The sequence below is a fragment of the Myxine glutinosa genome, chromosome 10 (assembly GCF_964187855.1).
Source record: "Myxine glutinosa chromosome 10, kmMyxGlut1.1, whole genome shotgun sequence".
In the NCBI taxonomy this organism is placed as follows: Eukaryota; Metazoa; Chordata; class Myxini; order Myxiniformes; family Myxinidae; genus Myxine; species Myxine glutinosa.
The window spans coordinates 34,829,928-34,853,003 of NC_136270.1; the positions used below are offsets into that span (position 1 = coordinate 34,829,928).

At 45.8% G+C, this 23,076-nt stretch overlaps 1 protein-coding gene across 2 annotated transcripts in view; it reads right to left on the reverse strand.

Moving 5' to 3' along the window:
• The window catches only part of XRCC5 (X-ray repair cross complementing 5), a 156,447-nt gene that overhangs the window by 13,427 nt on the left and 119,944 nt on the right, over positions 1 to 23,076 (reverse strand). For both annotated transcript variants that reach the window (XM_078785549.1, XM_068127466.2), the window contains 4 exons: positions 16,018 to 16,142; positions 15,349 to 15,545; positions 15,050 to 15,143; positions 13,768 to 13,840 (listed from right to left, as the gene is read on the reverse strand). In XM_078785549.1, coding sequence (XP_078641675.1) covers positions 13,768 to 13,840; positions 15,050 to 15,143; positions 15,349 to 15,545; positions 16,018 to 16,142 — 489 coding nt within the window. The remainder of the gene's footprint in view (positions 1 to 13,767; positions 13,841 to 15,049; positions 15,144 to 15,348; positions 15,546 to 16,017; positions 16,143 to 23,076) is intronic.

Genomic DNA, 23,076 nt, shown 5'->3' on the forward strand with positions numbered 1-23,076 from the left:
GAGTTCCCTCCTCCCTTTTTGCACGAGCCTGCTTGTGCCTTGGAAATAATTGTAATAAATTCCTTGTTGGCGTTCATTTCCAATCTGTCCGCATTCGTCGTTTCCTCCATTGATCCAGTGCTGTTCAGCCACATTAAATAATTAATAATTAAGAAAGGGTTGGTGCATATCGAGGGCGCATTCTCCGGCCAGAAGCCCAATTGACCACGAGTTAAACGATAACAGACGGCGGACACAGCACGTGGTTAACTGATTGGCGCTCGTGGTTGACTAGCAATCTGCTGCGGCACAAAGTTATTCGTGCGTGGTAGCCTCAGGCTCGGTAAGTCCAAGGGGAACCGAGGATAACCCCCTCTTAGTAAGTAGGCCCGTGGCCATAACAATATATTGCTACGGTTTTGAGATTGGCACATATTGATCATTAAAGGTTAAAGGGTTGCCCCCCATAGTTAGTCCACGAGCAACACGTAGGCCACCTTGTAGTATTAGTTATGTCATAGTATGTGTAAGTATAGGCCATTTCCCCTAGTAATATCTGCGTTGTGTAAAGACATGAGTTTAGGTCCCTTCATTTTGCGACCACCCTCCAAGTTCCACCTCTATGGGCATAATTGATCCCATGCCCCATTTGGCTGACCCCCTCTTTTGTTACGCTTTGGCTAGCGCAGCATTTATTACGCTTTGGCTGCCAGCAGCGTTTTCTGCCCTTTGCTCGCTCACTAGTCGAGTAACACGAGGTAGGCCTAAGAGGGAGGAGCGCGGGGTCGGGGTGGGGCGGCGTCAAGGCAGCGCGTCAGAGGCGATGACGGTAAGGGCCACCAGCCAACCAGGGCTCTAACGGCATGGCGTGACAGGGCGTGGTAAGGCGCGTCTGGTAAGTGCTAGAAGGTTCGCGGGGTGTGCCTATAAAAGTCATTGCACAAAGGACTTGAAGAGGAGTGGTGAACAGGACTTATGAGAGAGCAAGAGAGCACACGAGGGAGAACGAGGAGGACTGATTTGCACGAGAGAACTCGCAAGGGGAGAGCGCACGCGAGAGGACTGTGAAGAACGCGATTCGCAGCGCTCGCTTTGGAGGCATTGCACTGTATCTCAGTATAACGTACGCGCCGAAGGAAAGGCAGCCAGACGCGCCGGTGGCAAACAGCGCTTACTCAGCCACGCGAGTGAATGCGGTAATAACGCCAGTGATAACCGCCAACCGCCAGAGCCCAGACCCTACCGTTCGCCCCGTATTATCCCGTGTGCACCAAACGACACGCGGAGAGCTCCTGCCCCTCTACTTACCGTCTGCACGGGATGAGCCGGAGGCCGGAGGGAGCTGCACGGGAGCCATCCTTGGACGCGGACCATCATCTCCCAGCTGCAAGCCCCGTGTGAGTGTGTCTGTGTGTGAGATGGGCCCGTTTGTCCCTGGGATTAAGCTAAGACTGTTTTTAAGGCTGCACTGTGTCCTCTTTTCTGGAATCATTCTAAATAGTGTAAATAAATCCTGCTTTCCTTTCTTCCCAATTCGATCGCTTGTGTGATTTCTCCATTGGCTAAGCGTGGTACGAGTAAGATCGCTAGAACCGGGTTCACCAAGTAAACGGCACGGATCGCGTGTACGCACCGCTCGGCGTCTCAGCACGCGTGATTCGTGCGGGGATTATTTCCTCGTTTCTGGGCAGCGCGAGTAATTAGGTAATAGTGATTCTAGTCCTACGACCCTATTTCGCGCTGTCCGGGAAGGACGTCATAGGTCCCGGGTCCCATCGGCCATTCAAAGACAAGGGGGCTAATCCCCCCTTGGTAAGGGGAGAAGGCTGGCGGCGAGTTCCGCAACAATATATATATATATATATATATATATATATATATATATATATATATATATATATATATATATTGTTACGTGCTCCTCCCCAAACCCCGGTCACGGTGTACCTCCGAGCCCCGAAAGGAGTCACGGCAGAAAGATGTGCTATTATGTGTGCCAATGACCAATGGTGAAACCACACCAATCAGTTGTTACAAAACCCAGGTATTGCATTAAAATCACACAATAATAACAACTTGTGCAAGTACAAGAACCTCAATAGCACAGCAAACACCATATAATTCCTATGATGGTACCACCAGTTTCTTAACTCAATAACTCACGGTACTCCACGTGAGCGAACTGTAACACCCCCAAAGTCACTGTCACGACACCAGGCCAAAGTCGATCCATGCTCCAGTGATCACAAGAAAAAGGTCGTATTGAGACCTGAACCCAGGACGGCTGACAGTCGACGCTGCAGAAGAGCCGCTGGGTGAGGTCGGGCCGACGTTGGTCAGGCAAAAGTTCACCCAAAAGGCGACTGGGAATTCACACCTTCGGTTCACCAGACAATGACGCTGGCATGAACGAGCAGCAGTTCCCAAGCGGAGAACCGCGAATTCCCAAGCGAAATCCACGACACACACAAGAACCAGGCGAATCGCTGGTGCGAGATGAAAATGGCTGGTGCGAGGTGAAATGGCGGATGGGCCCGTAATGGAGGCGTCCCGGCTCTCCCGCGATGATTCACTTTCGGAACCAACAGCAAAACCCGTCACGCAGGTTTATCTGCCCCAGCAATAACGACACTGTCACAGGAATCCCTTTCCCGGGGAAACCAATATTTGCTCGTGATCAACGTCCACCAGCGTCCGCTCGACACCTCGAAGCAGATCGGCCTTCCTTTCCCGATCTCTCGATCCGCTCCAGCCTCTTCTTCCTCCTCTTCCGGTTTCTCCCGATCCATTTCGTTTTTCTTTTGAAACACTAATTTTTATCTTTTAAGACAGTTATCTCAATTTCACACTCAAACTGTAACAATAATAGTAAAAAACAAACAAAAAAAAAAACCACCTTTAGAGGCCATTTTTCCCCGCAAGCGGGGGTTGGCCTTTTTCGGGGACCGTGGTTGTTGTTGTTTTTTGGTCCCCTTTTTGAAGCAATGTTTTACGGCCGGATGCCCTTCCTGCCGCCAACCCTTTTTGTCGCCTTTTTTATGACAAACAGGGAATTACCAGTGAACTGGTACTCAATTTGCCGACCTCGGAAGGATGACAGGCTGAGTCAACCCCCCTGGCGTTAATTCAGCGATCGACCGGGATTCGAACCCAGGATCCTAGGATCCTAAGCTGGCACCCTAGCCGCTAGCCCAACACCAGGGACCTACAATAATAAGACCTACCTACAATAAAACAATAATAGTATGTGAAACTAAAAATGCTTCCAGTGGATGAAAACCACAAAGACGGAAGTGACGAATCAGTGACACTCCCCACCCTCAAGAAAGAAAGTTTGAACATAGTGAAAACTTTCTTTTCATGCAAAAACCCTTTTTAACAAACAAAAGTAAAACTCACACCCAAATGATCAATTCACATGAGCAACAATAACTAATATTCCGCAGAAGAAAGCAACAAAACTTCCAAACAACCTACAGGAATTTTCAAAGTTAGTTCACTCTGGACAAAGCATCAGCAACGACATTGTCCCTGCCCTTTGCATGCTCAATTTCCAAGTTGAACTCCTGCAAAGACAAACTTCATCTCATCAACCGCTGATTTTTATTTTTCATTTTTTGAATGAAGGTTAAGGGGTTGTGATCAGTGAAGACATTTAACTCTGGATTCTCTTGCACCCCGACTATAGGTGAGACAGGAACCATTTTTTCCACAGGCTTCCTCTCATAATATTTCTTCAGTCGGTTGACATGACACAGCTGCCGCTGTTTCCGTCGGTTGGGAGTTGTCACCACGTAATCTCTTTCATTAACCCTCCTTTCGATTGCATAGGGACCAAAATACCTAGCCTGTAGTGGCTGACCTGCAACAGGAAGCAACACCAACACTCGGTCCTTAGGACTGAAATTTCTTATCTGAGATTTCTTGGCATGTCTCGCTTTCATTTTATCCTGTGTCACTTTCAAGTTTCCTCTCGCAACTTCACAAGCCTTTGCCAATCTGTGCCTAACCGTTGACACATACTCTACCACTGTTGACTGCGACTCCTCCTGTAGCCACTGTTCTTTCACCAATTTCAATGGTCCTCGAACTGCGTGTCCAAACACAAGTTCAAAAGGACTGAATCCCAATGACTCCTGAACAGATTCCCTCGTAGCAAACAACATTAATGGTATTCCTTCATCCCAATCCTTGTCACGTTCAAAACAATACGTTCTGATCATATTCTTCAATGTCTGGTGAAACCTTTCCAAGGCCCCTTGGCTCTCGGGATGGTAGGTACTTGATCTTACTTGCTCCACTCCCAACAGGTGTACCACTTGCTGAAAAAGTGTTGACATGAAATTGGAACCCTGATCAGATTGGATGACCATAGGTAGGCCAACCAAAGTGAAAAATTTAATCAAGGCCTTCGCAATAACTGCCGCAGTAATTTTTCTAAGAGGCACCGCTTCTGGGAACCTCGTGGAAGCGCACATGATGGTCGGCAAATACTGATGTCCAGCCTTAGTTTTAGGTAAAGGGCCTACACAGTCAATAATGACACGGCTGAATGGCTCTTCAAAAGCTGGAATTGGTTTTAAAGGTGCAGAAGGGACTTTCTGATTAGGTTTTCCCACCAGCTGGCAAGAATGGCAAGATTTACAGAACTCCGCCACATCATGTCGCAATCCTGGCCAGAAAAAATGTACCAAAATTCTGTCACATATCTTGTTCACTCCAAGGTGCCCGGCCAAAGGTGTCTCATGCGCCAAACTCAATATCTCCTTCCGGTACGGTGGTGGCACCACAATTTGGTAATGAACTTTCCACTCATCATTTGCTGGCACCTCCGGTGGTCTCCATTTTCTCATGAGTATTTTCCCTTTCATGAAGTAACCAACAGGTATCTTTATAGCCTCTTCCTCTGTAATGGCTTTACCAATCAAACTGAGGAGCTCCGAATCTCTGTGTTGTTCTTCAACAAGTCTCCTTCGGACAAGCACCGCCTGTTCAGCCTCGCTCCCAGATGTCTCCGACGGACACAAAATTTTCTCCCCCGGTCCAGATGCCACCTTTTCCTTAGGTTCCTTAATGTCACTCCCTTTCCTATTATCTCTTCCAGGCTTTTCCTCCAATATCCCTATGGAACCCAAATCCACATCACCTTCCTTCTCCTTCTCTTCAGAGCACTTCCTACCCATAGCACGAGTCACTGCACAGGATGGAAAGATACCGGGAATCTCCTGCTCTAACTGTGTTGTGTTATTTTCCATACTGGGCTTTTCAACCAACATCGGCTTACCAGAAACTCGACCCCCGGCCAAATCATTCCCGATAATAAAAGAGATTCCCTCTACAGGAAGAGTGTCTTGTAACCCCACAGTGACCGGTCCTGACACCAACTCAGACTTTAAATGGATTACATGAAGAGGAGCTTTAACATAGCCACCAACCCCCTGTAAGAGAACACTAACCCCAGTTGCCGTCTTCTCCGACAAGGGCAAAATGCCCTCAAGCATCAAAGATTGATGTGCTCCTGTGTCCCTCAATACCCTAACAGGTCTCTGGTTCATGAAGTCCCCATCCAGTGACACAAACCCCTCGGAAATAAAAGGTTTGTAACCCTCTTGGACAAGGTCGTTCTGTGATGCCGTAACTTTGGCACGGGAACCTTCACAAGGCACTGTCCTCCAAGGACGATTTCTCGCATTGGCCAACGCATTCGGAGTTGCACTCGTCTGACCCCGCTCCTGATTTTTCCTTTTCAGGGCGTAACATTGGGACATCAAATGCCCAGGGTTCTTGCAAAAAGCGCAAGTAGGCCCGGAGGAAAAACTCGTGGTCTGCCTCGGGCCCCCCGGAAGATAGGTCTGCCTTGGAACTGCAGTCTTCTGATCCCTAAAAGTTGTGGTATCAGATTTTTCCCCATAGTCCTCTCGAGGCCGCCTCCATGAAAATTTGTTCTCCGAACCTGATTTACCGTAACTCCCCTGGCTAACTCTAGGCGGGAAGTTAGGTTTGTGGAACCCCATCCGGTGTGTCAAGGCATAGTCATCTGCCACTGTTGCTGCCTCATACAACTCCGGTACCTTTTTTCATGCAGATGCACTTTAATGTCCACGTGGACACACTGTTTGAATTCCTCCACCAAGATCAATTGTCGTAAACGGTTGAAGTCTTTCCCAATCTCCTTCGAGTCACACCACCTAACAAACATAGTTTCCTTCATTCTGGCAAACTCCACATGGGTCTCACTCTCCCTCTTCCTGGCATTCCTAAATTTTTGTCGGTAAGCTTCAGGGACCAATTCATAGGCTTTGAGAATGGCTTTCTTCACTATCTCATAATCTGCATATTGGTCAATCGGTAAAGCCGAATAGATATCTTGAGCTTTACCCACCAGAACACTTTGTACTAACATAGTCCAGGACCCCACAGGCCATTATAACATTTGAGCCACCTTCTCAAAGTGTAAAAAGAACTTGGCTACCTCCTTTTCATTGAAGGGTGGAACCAGCCTCACATGCCAACCAACATCCCAAGAGTTCTGACTGGTTGTCGAACTAGCCGGCATGGATACTACTTTTCTCCGTTCCTCCAGTAATTCAAGCTCCTTGAGTTTAAGTTCCCTCTGATACTCCATGTCCCGTTCCTTTAACTCCCTTTCGGCTCTCCTTTCCTCTCTTCTTTCCTCTGCTCTTCTCTCCTCGAGTTCTCGTTCCTGTTCTGCTCTTTCCTCAGCTCTTTCCTTTTCTGTTTTCAATTCCAACTCTTTTAACCTTTCCTGGCTGTGCAGTTGCATCTCCATTTTCCGGAGCTCCAGATTTCCTTTTTCCTCTGGTAATCAATCCAAAGCTACCTCTTCCCATGTTCCTTGTCCCACTAGAGATTCTACCACCAATGTCTGAATCTCACCTTTCTTCATACTAACTCAGACCTCCAAGTAATAATATTTGGCCAATATCATGAGTTCCGATCTTTTTAACGCCTGGAAATGTGCTTCGTTAGGGGACGTCGCAAACTTTTCTACTTCAAACACCATTGTGACTATTAGTTAGCACCTGTTAACCTTCACACAAAAAATTCCAAATTTTCAGAAATAAAAATTTGGGAATGTTGGAAAATTCCAAATTTGGGAATTTTGGGAATGTTAGGGAATTCTATCCCGGACAAGCCCCCAATTTCTGTTACGTGCTCCTCCCCAAACCCCGGTCACGGTGTACCTCCGAGCCCCGAAAGGAGTCACGGCAGAAAGATGTGCTATTATGTGTGCCAATGACCAATGGTGAAACCACACCAATCAGTTGTTACAAAACCCAAGTATTGTATTAAAATCACACAATAATAACAACTTGCGCAAGTACAAAAACCTCAATTGCACAGCAAACACCATATAGCTAAACGCCAAAACTAAACTTTGAACGGATTTTGTTTTTTTGTTTGATTTGTTTGTTTGGCGGATGTGTTAGTTTGGTGGATGTCTTCGTTTGGCGCATGTGTTTGTTTGGTGGATGTGTTAGTTTACCGGATGTCTTAGTTTGGCGCATGTGTTTGTTTGGCGGTAGTGTTAGTTTGGCGGATGACTTAGTCCTTAGTTTGGCGGATGATGAAGCTAAACGCTCTTTCACCTACCTCATTCTCATCCACCCTCTCTGAAAAAATGTCCACTTCTCCCTTCGTTGACCTCCACACCCCTTCTGACCTCACTGACTACTACAACCACACTCTCTCCTCCTGCCTTGACCAGCTTGCGCCTATAAAAACCAAAACGGTTTCTTTCACCAATTCTGCTCCCTGGTTTACCCCTGAACTCCGCCTGATGAAAACTCGTGCTCGCCCACTTGAAAGACTCCGCAATAAAACAGGTCTCACAGTTCACTCCCAAGCCTACAAAGGACCATCTACAGCACTACAAAGATGCCCTCTCCCACGCCCGCTCCGCCTACTACTCTCAAATTATCCACTCTGGCTCTGGAAACCCAAAAGCACTCTTCTCTACAATAAACAAACTCCTCAGCCCCCTGAACACCACCACCCAGTCATTCACAGTAGAAAACTGCATCTCCTTCCTTTCATTCTTCCAAAGCAAAATTGACAACATCTACAACAGCTTAACCACCACCGCACCCGCACCCCCTCAAACCACCTGCCCCCCCTTATCCTGCCAACCTCTGTCTCAGGTCTCCCCAGTCTCCCCTACTGACCTCTCTGAACTCCTCATAGGAATGAAAACTGCCACCTGCACTCTTGACCCCATCCCCTCAAGCTTTGTCAAGGCCTCCCTTCCTGCTCTCTCTCCACTTATCACTGCGACAATAAACTCCTCCCTGTCTACAGGCATCGTCCCACCATCCCTCAAAATTGCTGCTGTTACCCCGCTTCTGAAAAAACCTGGACTAAACCCTGACACCCAAAACAACTTCAGACCCATCTCCAACCTACCCTTTCTGTCAAAAGTTTTGGAACGCGCTGTAGCCACTCAACTCAAACATCACCTCTCTGCCAATAACCTGTATGAAACATTCCAATCCGGATTCCGCTCCAACCACAGTACTGAAACTGCTCTCCTCAAAATCACCAATGACCTTCTCCTCTCCTCTGACGCCGGCAACCTCAACATTCTCATCCTCCTAGACTTCAGCACTGCCTTTGACACCATCAATCACACCATCCTCCTCACCCGACTTGAAACCACCTTTAACATTACCGGCACTGCCCTCTCTTGGATCAAATCATACCTCTCTGACAGACGCCAGTTCATCTCCATCAATAACTGCAAATCCCCCACTGCTCCCCTCCCCCAAGGTGTCCCCCAAGGTTCAGTTCTTGGCCCCCTCCTCCTCATCCTGTACCTGTCCCCCTTGGTCACTTAATCCGCCGTCATGGTCTCCAATTCCACTGCTTTGCCGATGACATCCAGCTTTTCATCTCCACCAAGTCCATCTCCACCGCCACCCACTCTATCCTGACAAACTGCATCACTGAAATAAAATCCTGGCTTCAAATCAACTTCCTCAAACTTAACTATGATAAATCTGAAATAATCATCATTGGCCCAAAAACGCTCACCAAATCCACCCATAACTTTGCCCTCAACATCGACGGTTTCCCAGTATCCACCTCCCCTCACATCCGGAATCTTGGCATCATCTTTGACCAAACCCTCTCCTTCGACAAATACACTAAACAGATCACAAAGACAGCCTTCTTTCACCTGAAAAACATCACCCGTCTCCGTCCATCCCTCTCCTCCACGGCTGCAGAAACCCTCATCCACGCCTTCATCACCTCCCGTCTGGACTACTGCAACAGCCTCCTCTCTGGTTCACCCTCAATAATCACCAATAAACTCCAATACATTCAGAACTCCGCTGCCCGTCTACTCACCCATTCCCGGACCCGTGACCACATCACCCCCATCCTTTATAAGCTTCACTGGCTCCCCATCCCCCAGAGAATCCAGTACAAAATCCTCCTCTTGACCTACAAAGCCCTCCATAACCTGGCCCCATCCTACCTGACTGACCTCCTCTCCAGACACACTCCCACCCGCAACCTCCGCTCTGCTGGTACCAACCTCCTGACCCCCCCCCCCCCCCATCCGGACCAAATTCAGATCCTGGGGGGACAGGGCCTTCTCCATCGCTGCTCCCACCCTCTGGAACTCACTACCTCACACCATCAGAGACTCCTCCTCACTCACCACATTCAAAACATCACTCAAGACCCACCTGTTCAACACTGCATTTAACATTTAACCCACAGCATTTAACCCCTAACTATCTCTTCTCCTTCTCCTTCTCCTTCCTTTTGCTTTGATTATTTACCTATTGATTTTTGTCTTTTTGCACTTGTTTTTTGTACTCTGTCAAAGCGCCTTTGGGCTTCTTGAAAAGCGCTATATAAAATAAATGTATTATTATTATTATTATTATTATATAATTCCTATGATGGTACCACCAGTTTCTTAACTCAATAACTCATGGTACTCCACGTGAGCGAACTGTAACACCCCCAAAGTCACTGTCCTGACACCAGGCCAAAGTCGATCCACGCTCCGGCGATCACAAGAAAAAGGTCGTATTGAGACCTGAACCCAGGATGGCTGACAGTCGACGCTGCAGAAGAGCCGCTGGGTGAGGTCGGGCCGACGCCAGTCAGGCAAAAGTTCACCCAAAAGGCGACTGGGAATTAGCGCGAGTAATTAGGTAATAGTGATTCTAGTCCTACGACCCTATTTTGCGCTGTCCGGGAAGGACGTCATAGGTCCCGGGTCCCATCGGCCATTCAAAGACAAGGGGGCTAATCCCCCCTTGGTAAGGGGAGAAGGCCGGCGGCGAGATCCGCAACAATATATATATATATATATATATATATATATATATATATATATATATATATATATATATATATTGTTACGTGCTCCTCCCCAAACCCCGGTCACGGTGTACCTCCGAGCCCCGAAAGGAGTCACGGCAGAAAGATGTGCTATTATGTGTGCCAATGACCAATGGTGAAACCACACCAATCAGTTGTTACAAAACCCAGGTATTGCATTAAAATCACACAATAATAACAACTTGTGCAAGTACAAGAACCTCAATAGCACAGCAAACACCATATAATTCCTATGATGGTACCACCAGTTTCTTAACTCAATAACTCACGGTACTCCACGTGAGCGAACTGTAACACCCCCAAAGTCACTGTCACGACACCAGGCCAAAGTCGATCCATGCTCCAGTGATCACAAGAAAAAGGTCGTATTGAGACCTGAACCCAGGATGGCTGACAGTCGACGCTGCAGAAGAGCCGCTGGGTGAGGTCGGGCCGACGTCGGTCAGGCAAAAGTTCACCCAAAAGGCGACTGGGAATTCACACCTTCGGTTCACCAGACAATGACGCTGGCATGAACGAGCAGCAGTTCCCAAGCGGAGAACCGCGAATTCCCAAGCGAAATCCACGACACACACGAGAACCAAGCGAATCGCTGGTGCGAGGTGAAAATGGCTGGTGCGAGGTGAAATGGCGGACGGGCCCGTAATGGAGGCGTACCGGCTCTCCCGCGATGATTCACTTTCGGAACCAACAGCAAAACCCGTCACGCAGGTTTATCTGCCCCAGCAATAACGACACTGTCACAGGAATCCCTTTCCCGGGGAAACCAATATTCGCTCGTGACCAATGTCCACCAGCATCCGCTCGACACCTCGAAGCAGATCGGCCTTCCTTTCCCGATCTCTCAATCCGCTCCAGCCTCTTCTTCCTCCTCTTCCGGTTTCTCCCGATCCATTTCATTTTTCTTTCGAAACACTAATTTTTATCTTTTAAGACAGTTATCTCCATTTCACACTCAAACTGTAACAATAATAGTATGTGAAACCAAAATTGCTTCCAGTGGATGAAAACCACAAAGTGACGTGAAACCAAACGTGAAACAGTGACAAAGTGAAAGTGAAAACCACAAACAAAACCACAAACCCTTAAAAGTGACGAATCTGTAACAATATATATATATATATACAGTATATATATATATATATATATATATATATATATATATACATATATATATATATATATATATATATATATATATACATATATATATATATATATATATATATATATGTATATATATATATATATATATATATATATATATATATATATATATATATATATATATATATATACATATATATATATATATATATATATTCACATACATACATACATACATACATACATACATACATACATATACACAGTACACTTACAAATCCTACCATATTAAATAAGGTAATTCTCTGTATGTCTATGTATGACAGTACATCTGAATATCGTTGGAAAAAAACAAAAAAACAGGGCTGGTCAGATCACCTAATTTTGCATGTGTGTTTGTGGTACCCATGGCCGGGACATTGGGCCAAACCCTCCCCCCCCCCTACCCCAAGGGGGGCACTTAGAATCGCATACATGTTGGTAATACTGTTATCCCCAAACCCCGTGAGGTGGGATGGGGGGAAGGGAAGGGGCGACGACTTGCCAATACACCCAAATACCAATACAATACACCCAAAGGGAGTGGGTGTTTCTGGTATACAAACAAAAGGAGCAGCACTGACCCTAAATGTGACACGATGCCAACCTCATGTGCATAAATTGAGATTTAACCAACTTAGAATGGTCATGAATAAATTATTTGGCAGTACGTGGTTCTGACGTCCAAAGTGAAGGAAAAATCTGGATCGGCGGCTCTGCTTTCATTTATTTGTGACCATAAACCTCAGTCTCCAAAGACCTGAGTACCACGCAGACGCCATCCTCATATGGGCAAATCAGACTAATGTATGGGTACGTCTCATGACCGGTAGGCAAGTGGTGTCCCATGACATTTGGTAGACTAGTGTATGTCCAGTATCACAAGTAAACATGAGAAATTCTTTCACCTCTTTCTACCTCTTTCAATCTCCGACTTTATTCCTGAAATTCCTAGTAGTGTTCATTTGCTTTATACCGTGTACCCCTCCTCCCCTCCTCACAGCCCTCTCCCTTCCACTCCACAGATCTACCGATGTCCCTGTTCTCTACTGTTGTTGTGCTTGTACGCTTTCCTTTCTCTCTCCCCCTCTTGTCTCCCGCTCCCTTAATTGTATGTTTTATGTGTCCGTGCATGTTTTCATGTTTAATATGTTAGCTCTTACACGAGTCTCGACTCTGTATACAAAAATAAACAACAACAACAAAAAACTGCACACAGGAAAAGCCTATTTACATGATAATTTACATTTCCAATGTACACATCTCAACCAAAGATCTTGCATCCCTACCGTCCACCTTCCATTTCCCTGCCAATACTCCACAGTAATTTATATTTCGATGCTTTCCAATTTTTTTTTTTTTTTTGTACACAGAATCGAGGCTCATGAAAGAGCAAGTTCATGAGCAAGTTCATGAACATGCAAGTTCATGTAGCCAAAGCGCAACGCACATTTTGGTTTACGGTGTTCGATACATTGTACAACAAAAGAAACATGATCAGCCACAATACGGCCACATTGTACAACAAAAGAAACATGATCAGCCACAATACGGCTAAACTTGTGTCATCTCAATGAAGCTCCGATTGCTGTTGCTGCAAGTCAGTGGGCAAGACAGGTGGAGGATGCCACAGATTGTCATGGTTGGAACTAAACCAGCTGGATCAGAGAAAACAAATATCAGCATCACCAAGACACGTTTGATCTCCCAGGAATAAACCCCATACAAGCGTTTTTTATTTCTATTTTTGAACTGGCAGTTGATATTAACCATCACAGCAGAGAGAGAAAGTTCTTTTTTGCCTTGGGTATGCACCTGGTCAAGGTTTCTGCTTACATTCCACCCCCTCCCCTCCATTACACACAAGGGAAGGCCTTATCCATCCATGGAGCAGAGTGTGAGCGTAGGCCAAGTGCACACAGGCCTGCGGCTCCATGTGCACCAGGATTGGCAAGACACCAAAGGCCGCAGATGAGAGACAGTTGTTTAAACATTAGTACTCAGGAAAGGAGTGGAAAAGTAATGCGGCGCTCCAAACACATTTGTAGCGACATGAAAAACATTTGGGAATCGTGACAACGGTAGCGACCTTGGGTGCTCAACGATCTTCGGAGGTGCATCACAGATTGCAAGCTATTACTCCGATCGATTTCCTACAAGTTGAATAAAAAACCCATATTGTTAATCTGCATTCTTGCAATATTTCCTGGAGACTGGAGCTCAAAACCAAGGGGTATGGAGAATAATTAAGAAGATACCAACCTTCTTGGAATGTAAACAATTCCTTTTGTCTCACAAGAATACAGAAATCCTTTGCCGGTTCCACAGTTCCAACCTGAAAGGAAGAAAACCATTGTTACCAAATGAAACATGTCAAGATATTGCTTCCGCGTTTGTGTTCAAAACTGCCCGAGGACGCAGCAGAGAATTTGACGAGAGAGAGGAACACTTGGGTGGTAAGTAGCCAGGAAGTAGAGGGGCCTTAATAATAGGTTGTCTCTTTTAATATAAACTGTCATTCCGAATGCAGCAGTGTTGACATGAAATCAAAGGCTTTGAATCTATTATTGCAAATAAATAATCACTTATGTGAATAGAGAAAAACTCAGGATTACAGGGAGTGAAATTTCTCTGAACAGGAACTTCAGTGCAGGCGGAGGGATTGGACCCATCAAATTCTGCCCTGCGATTGCCAACCTACGGTTGTTCCTAATCAGTACGTCACCGTGTCAGGTTAAATTGTCATCGAATGGTGAAGTATTAAACAAATTAGCCGTCAAGAAAAACAGCCATTGCAAATTTCACAAAAACAATGAAAAATTACAGTTGCGCCTGCACTCTGGGAAGTGGCATTCGGCCAGATTTGTATTACTCTCAGTTGTTTTAACTACTTTTCCCAAGGATTTCCCAAGAAGTTTTTTTTATTAAACGAGTTATACAAAACAAAAAGATTTCCTCTTTGACCATTGATTACATTCTTTCCAACGGCGTCGGAGCAAGATGCAAGGTAAAGTCTGACAGCCTGACTGCATAGACATTGCACCTGTGTCTCCATGCCTGAAAGTGCAAGGAATTCCGTGCTTATTATCTGTATGAATTAAAAATACACCGCAAGTCACTCCCAGCTGCTCTACAATGTGTGAACTATAAAATGTATCCTTTCTTTTGAAGAAAATAAAAATCTGCATCTTTGGCCTGGAAGAGCACCAGCTTTTATTAGTTCAATGTTTCAGCCGATGCAGTCTTAATACTGTCTGTATGTTTTTGAAACACGGCTGGAGACCAATAAAGCAACGCCACTTTCAAGTTACTGCTTTCCTGGAATTAACCTGAGAATGCAGGTAAATATTTGAAAGCATGTGGGAACCCGACCAAACAAACAGTCAAAATGAAAGCACTTGGCCTCCTCAACGATTCATGTATAGCCGGGGAAAAAAACAAAAATCAATAAAACCAGGAAAAAGTGCAGACGGTTAATAAAGCATCTCTCTTGGTTACTACAAGTGAGTAGCGGTTGAGGTTGTGATATTTGCAGGGAACGTGCCTTAGTGACGTCACCTTCAGCTAACATTTCCAAATTCAATTCTTCCCCGTCGTCGTCAAGACGAGCCCTCTTCATGGGTCGCTTCAGGATATCACTGAGTACATCCCAGAAAAATAAGCAAAATAAAAAGGGAAACAAGGAAACAATGGCTGGGATGAAAAAGAATGTAAAAGAACAAAAAGCTTAGCAAAACACATGACAATGCAAAACGGGCAAAATTCAAGGTACATTTAATTTCAATCACCTAATTGCTTCTTAAATTCTCACAAACAATCCCCCACACCCCAAAGCCAACACACCTTTCTTGGAGAACATCTTGGCCAATATTTGCTTCTTTGCGTTTAATAATGGGCTTCAGGGGAAAGAGCTGGGTCAGGAGCTTTAATGCAGGTATTGAGGCATCAATCACTTCTGTCGGGGGGTCCAACATCTCCAAGAGTCGTGGCATTATAGGTGGAAGGGGCTTCTTGGGGTAAAAGGCCTTGTGCTGTAGACACTGTTTGCACACACCCCAGAGGTATGGATTAAATTTACTATTCTATCCCAAACATAAAAGCCATCCATGAAATGTTAAAAAGCAGAGCATTCTTAGTTTTGAGAAGTACATTTTTAATTATCTGATATTAGAGGCAAAGGTATGAAAAAGCATTTTAATTGTTCTGCAATTTGTTGAAGGATCTCTTGTAAAAATGTAACCAGATGTTCGGTATTATGGTGGATAACTAAGCCTGGCATTCTAGAGAAATAATTGGACACAATGCAGCATTTGTTTAAAACAAGCTGAACTTTCACATCAATCAATATATCTTCAAAAAATAATGCTTGTGGAAATATTTTATTCATAAAAGCGTTTTATGAAACTGGATGGACAAACGCAGTCACATTTATAGTCTTGCCTTACTTCTCGGTGGTCAGGTATACTAGTTGCTTAATTGCCCACCAAAAACGCCAAGGACTATGAGGATAACCTGGAAAAGTCTCTGGAATCGTGGGTTTGTCTTACTGCTGACGGGAAACAAATCATCGTTCTCGTCGTCATCCTGAACAAGCTTCATCGAGTCAATCAGAGTGTCGACTGCCTTCAGTTGTTCATCTGTGGAAGAAATGGAATGTCAACGTCTGAAAGAGCAGGAAGAAGGTTACAACAAAATAAACTTATTTTTAGTAAACGGGCAGTAAAGAAAAGAAGAAGAAGAAAAAAGACATAATTTGACGTCGCAACGACCGATATGCGTCGGCCCACATTAAGTCTTTGCTTACTCTGACTTTGACATCGGGAGATCTGTGGGAGGGAGAGGGCTAGGGGGGAGGAGGCGTGGGAAAGGGGGGGATTTCCATGGATACCAGAGGAGGAGAGTTTGGTGAGTAGAGTGGGGTGCCACACCATATCGAAGGCACGATCTTTGCATCATAATATAGATAATGCAAATACTTATGTAAAGTTTGGTCAAAAACCCATTATTGGTTCAAAAGTTATCGTAGCAACCGGATTTTACCAAACATAACCTCTGACCTTTGAGCTATTGACCCAAAAGTATAATCAGTTCTTCTTTACATCATTATACATACTTGGACCAAGATTGATTTCAATATATTCAGCTGTTCTCAAGTATCACATTTTTACCTGACATGACCTCTGACCTTTGACTTTTTTATGTCGAAAACTTATCAGTTCATATTTGAATCATAATATACTAGCCGAAACCCGTGGAACATCCACGGAAGGGAGGATGTGGTGTATGGATAGAGTGTACCATTATGGATGGCATAGGGGAGCGCTCATGGGATCTTATTCTTCCGTTACGCTCCAATTTTTTCTCTTTAAGTTAAGTCCAATCAGTCCTCTCTGCTCGAAGTGCTCAGGCCATGCCTTCCCGCTCTCATACTTTTATTTCCGTTCGGTGTAGAAAGAGATTGACATATCGTTCGTCTGTTTTCAGCTCGTTATCTTTAAGCTTCCTTACGTCTCGCCACCTGCTACACCTCTCTGAGTTACGAGGATTTATGCAACGCACCCCGAGTATCGCAACGTCACTCCATTTAACTTTATTAAAATGACGATAAAGACGTTTCCTTATATATCCTAATTTAAAATGTTCAAGGGAATAAAAAGACCATTTGGTTCACACCACCCATCACACCACTCGACTGTCGAATCAGCGGACGGCTCGCATCGCCTTCGCCCAGCAGACGCCAATACGATGGTGTCGTAAGATGGCGTCGTATCGGCCGATAATCGGATGCTTTTGGGTCCCAAAGTCGGCGAATTCAGATTTTTCGAGTATGGCTGTACGTGATAAACAAAGAGCGCGGTTCGTAGATGGAAAATGCATTAGTGCCGTGGGCATCGGGTCACTGGGTGCGGCGTAAAAGGGATAACAAAGTCGAGTCCTTACGGTATTATTATATAGATACCTGTAACAAGTTTGACTTAGATCCCTTCAGCCGTTCTTAAGTTATCACAGTGACGAAAATCTATCATGGACGGACGGACAGAAGAATGGACAACCCAAAAATATAATGCCTTCGGAGCCTTTGTCAGCGGAGGCATAAAAAACAGTAGCCCACACAATCAACAAAGTAATCAGCAACTTCCTTACACGAAAAGATGACTGCATGTTCAATAATAGATTATAATGTCAACCATGTCATCCATTTGGAGTCTGATTTGGTGTCAGGACCGGTCACCGTAGGTTTACAAGCCACTCTTCCTGTAAAGGGAATCTCTTTTGTTATCGGGAATGATTTGGCCGGTGGTCGAGTTTCTGGTAATCCGATGTTTGTTGAAAAGCCTAGTATGGAAAATAACACCACACAGTTAGAGCAGGAGATTCCGGGTATCTTTCCATCCTGTGCCGCGACTCGTGCTATGGGTAGGAAGCGCTCTGAAGAGAAGGAGAAGGTACTGACGTCAGGCTTTGCACAGGCACTTCTTGTCGAGTACCCTGAAACTAAGTGTCAGCACACACAAGTCATGGATGGAGGCAATGTTGGCAAGCTCTTTGTAGGTGGACTGAACTTTGACACAAGTGAAGATGTTCTGGACTCTATCTTTGGCAAATATGGACCACTCTTGGAAGTGCTGCTGATAAAAGACAGGGAGACGCAAAAGTCGAGAGGGTTTGGCTTTGTCACGTTTGAAAACACAAAGGACGCCAAAGATGCAGAAAAGGATTTGAATGGCAAGAATTTGGATGGTCGGACCATAACAGTAGAGAAGGCAGGCCATGGGCGTCGAGGGGGCTACAGAGGAGGAAAACGTGGAGGTAGTTTCAGGGGTGGCTATGGCTCCCGGGGTGGGAGTAGTAGTTTTGGTGGCGGCCGCAGTCGTGATTACTACGGAGGCTCCCAGCAGCAGCAGCGCAGTTTTGGCAACTCTCGACGGGATGACTATTACGGTGGTAGCTGAGATGGGGACCGCTACTCACGTGACTACAGCACTCGACTCTACAACTGTGATTATGATTTTTATGATCAAGAGAAGAGTTGGAAGCACTGAGTGCTCAGGAGCAGCCGAGCCAAGATTCCTACACGGATTAACCCGTGAACTCCACGTTCCTAAATGCGTCGATGCAGTGAATACTTCCAGGCCTCACTACCCAACCACCATGAAACCTGGCTCTCAGCTCGGCCTCCTTCAAAAAGTGCTATAGATTTGCCTTGCTTTGGATTCACTGATCACAACCCCTTAACCTTCATTCAAAAAATGAAAAATAAAAATCAGAGGTTGATGAGATGGAGTTTGGCTTTGCAGGAGTTCAACTTGGAAATTGAGCATGTAAAGGGCAGGGACAATGTCGTTGCTGATGATTTATCCAGAGTGAACTAACTTTGGAAATTCCTGTGGGTTGTTTGGAAGTTTTGTTGCTTTATTTTGGGGAATATTAATTATTGTTATTCACGTGAATTGATCTTTTGGGGGTGAGTTTTACTTTTGTTTGTTAAAAGAGTTTTTGCTTGCAAAGAAAGTTTTTCACTATGTTCAAACTTTCTTTCTTGAGGGGGGGGGGGGGGGGGGAAGTGTTACGGATTTGTCACTTCCGTTGTTGTGGTTCTCATCCACTGTAAACATTTTTGGTTGCATGTACTACTATTGTTGTCGTTTAAGTGAAATAGAGATTACTATTTTCAAAAGGTAAAAAAAGTTAATGTTTTTAAAGAAACCGGGACCGGACGAAGACGAAGAGGAAGAAGAGGAAAAGGAGGCGGAGCGAGTGAGTTGGACAAGAAGCCGAGCTGCTTCGAGGTCTTGAGCAAACGTTGGCGAACGAGGGTCACGAGTGAACTTTGGGTTTCCCGGGAAAGGGATTCCTGCGACAGAGTTGTTATCGCTGTGACAGATCAACCTGCGTGTCAGGTTTTGCGGTTGATTCCGAAGAGAATCGTTGTTTGAGGGCAGTTGCGCCTCGAGAAGAGGCCCGTTGGCCGTTTTTGTCTCGCGGCTGATTTCGCATCACTGTGGGCTCTTTGCCTCGCTTCAACCATTTCAACGCATCCAGAAGTTAAGCTGGTGTGTGTGTGTGTGTAACGTGGATTTTGAGTGGAAATTTGCAGTTCGCCATAAAGGGAGCCGTTGAACGTCCATATCCAAAGGGGTGATTTCCAAGTCGCCTTGAGGGCACCTTTACGCATCTTTGGCAGCGTGACTGTCACTGTCAACCGAACGGGATTCTGGTCTCGATTCGACATCGTTCTGACGATCACTGGAGCGTGGATCAACTTTGGCTTGAAGCCGGGATAGAGACATTGGGGATGTTCTTTTCGCTCACTTGGAGCACAGTGAGATATATTGTACGAAACTGATGGTACCATCATATGAACGATATATTTGTTGTACAATTGATTACTATTGTTTTTTGTACTGTTATTCTTGTGTGATATTAATACAATACTTGTTTGTTGGTAACAATTGGTGTGGTTTCACCATTGATCTTTGACATACAGAATAACACATCTTTCTGCCGTGACTCCTCTCGGGGCTCGGAGGTACACCGTGACCGGGGTTTGGGGAGGAGCACGTAACAGTTGAAATATGTTGAAAAAGTCAAAACTTTACATGGGATGAACTTACTTTTTCACGTGACTGTATATATATATACCATCGTAATTGACCTTAATCTCAATGGTGAAGAATCACTTAAATTCTCGTATCTGGATCCTCACCGAAATATATGTTGTTTTTTTTTGTAGACTGAATCGAGGCTCGTGAAAGAGCTAACATTTATTTCACAAACAAATCAACCAGACAAACAAAATATATAAAAAGAGGGAGCAGAAGACAAGATGGGGAGATAAGGGGAAGCACACAAACACAACATTTGAGAGCAGGGAGATGTTCTGGAGGGATAGGGCTTGGGGGGAGGAGGCGTGGGAAGGGAGTTGGGGGGGGGGAGGGGGGGAGGGTGGGAGAAGTATAAAACACAAGGACACCAAGGACTTCCAGGACAGAAGTTGGTATTTCAAAAAGGTGGATTTGGGGTGAAATTAGCGGGGGTAGAAAAGATCAAGGTTTTGGATGGGGGAAGATAAGAGATGGTGGTGAACAGCTGTTTTAAAGACCTGGAGGGTGGAGTGGGATTGAAGAGAGTGAGGGAGTTTGTTCCAGAGGTGGGAGAAAAGAGGAATGAAGGAGTGAAGGTGAGCAGAGAGTCTTGATTTTGGCAGTTTAACCATAAGAGGGTTGCAGGTAGATCGTGTGCGACCTGTAGGAATATTTGGGGGACAGAGCCCAGAGAGAGCTGGGGGGGGGGGGGCAAGGCCAGAGAGGAGTCGGTAGAAGATGGAAAGACCACCAACCTGCCTGTGGTGAGTGAGTGAAAGGCCCTTGGAGTTAGCTTCATCGCGGGAGATTCCAATGATTCTGAACGCTTTGGTTTCAACAGCGTGAAGACGAGCTAGGTGTGAGGCAGGTGCACCAGCCCAGAGGGGAGAGCAGTATTCCATTGAGCTGCGGATGAAAGCCTTGTATGTGGTGAGGAGCTCAGGTGTGCCAAGGAAGGACTTCGCACGACGGAGGATGCCCAGTCGGCGACTGGCTTTGGAGGCCAGATTTGAAATGTGGTTTTCCCAGGAAAGATCATGGCAGATAGTGAGACCCAAAAGCTTGAGTGACAGAACTTATGGAGAAGATTATTCAGAAAGTGGATGGGAGGGTTGTCCATTCGGTCTTTTCGGAGAGACATTGTAAGAGTGTGAGATTTGTCAGGATTGAAAGACATGTTCCACTTGTTTTATTTATATATATATATATATATATATATATATATATATATACATATACATATATATATATATATATATATATACATATATATATATATACATATATATATACATATATATATATATACATTGTGAGAAACCACCGGTGAAACCACCTGTTCTCACCCAGATTTGGTGCCCCGCCCACCGCGTGACGTGGCCTCCTTGGAGCCTCACGCGATCGGGAGGCGATTCGGCACGTGATTGGTGGAGAGTCCAGAGAGCGCGGTCGCCATCTTATGCAACGGACGCGACTGGAAGGCTCCGAGTGGGAAATAGATAAAGGGATTTCCCTTAATCTTCACGACAGCCGCGTTGGGCTGATCGTTTACCGTTCTGTATTTTACGAGTGAGTAACTCCGGAAGAGAACGAGTGATTCCCGGATCTCGTGGATTGGAACCGTGAGTCAGATATTGCCTGCGTCGTGTTGGAGCTGCTGGCCGACCGTTCCTGCAGGCCTTGTGCGGTGTATTCCACTCTGTTACCCTCCGAGTCCCGGAGATCGTCGATTGGAACCGCGAGTGATCTTGCCTGCGTCCTGTTTGGAGCTTCTGGGGCCGACAGTTCCTGCAGGCTTTGTGCAGTGTATTCCATTCTGTTACCATTTAGGGTTTTTGTGATCGAGCCAATAAAGCATCGTGCCTTACCCCTAGAAGGCCGATTTAAAACACAATTGTGTTTATTGAGTTCTCTCTGTCCACTCCGTGGACTACTTGAAGCCCGGACATTAACGTCCGTATTCCGTGCTGGGAACCATTTCACAGCCGGGATCGCGACAAATGGGTTGCTCGTCCTAGGATCATTCAAGTAAGAGACATTCGAATTGAGACGGGAATTCTGCATCTGCATCTTCTTTGCATCTGCTCACCAGCGGACGCCGTCTTGGAGGAGCCTTCTCACCAGCGGACGCCGTCGTGGAGGAGCCTTCTCGCCAGCGGGCGCCGTCTTGGAGGAGCCTTCTCGCCGTGGGACGCTGTCTTGGGTGGTGCTTCACTGCCGAATAAGTGAATAGCTTCGGATCCCTCCAAACAACCGACAAAAAAAAAAAAACGTGAGTATTTGTACGTGGTATTTTTCTCATTGGCAATTTGATGTGCGGTGGTGATATTGTGTAGTTCATGTCGTATTTCCCCAACAGAGCGTTGTGTTTGAGCGTTGTGTTTTGTGCCTTGTCTTATGATAACTCGTAGCCAAGCTATGTCGACCAGAGAAGTGAGAGTTCAACCTGATCATGTTGACAAGTCGCGTGGGTGGCGATGCGAGCGACCGCAATCAGCCTTGACCCAGTCACTAAACCCGATATGTTAGGAAGCGATTCCATCATGACTAAATGCATGCGTTCGCCCTTCTGGACCGGGCTGACTCCGGTTCAACAACTTGACATGTATAACAGGGAGAATGACAGGGCAGAGGCAGAGCGTGCTGCGGCAGCAGAGAGAGAGCATGCGGCAGCAGAGAGAGAGCGTGAGAGAGAGAGAGAGGCGTGCGGCAGCAGCAGAAGCTGAACACGTCAGAGAGCATGAGTTGCGAATGTTGACTGAACGACCGCGGGCAGAGGGGTCTGCTGCAAGAGTCCCGGAAACTGTTCATGTTCGTTTGCCGGACTGGACGGGAGACACGAAGCCAGAAGCGTATCTGGAGATGGCGGAGAAGTTGTTGGCTGCCCGGTGGCATTGATGAGAGCTTGTGGGTCGGCCATATTGTGAGCCATCTATCTGAGAAGGCGAGGGAGGTATATGCGAGGATGGCAACCGAGGACGCAAAC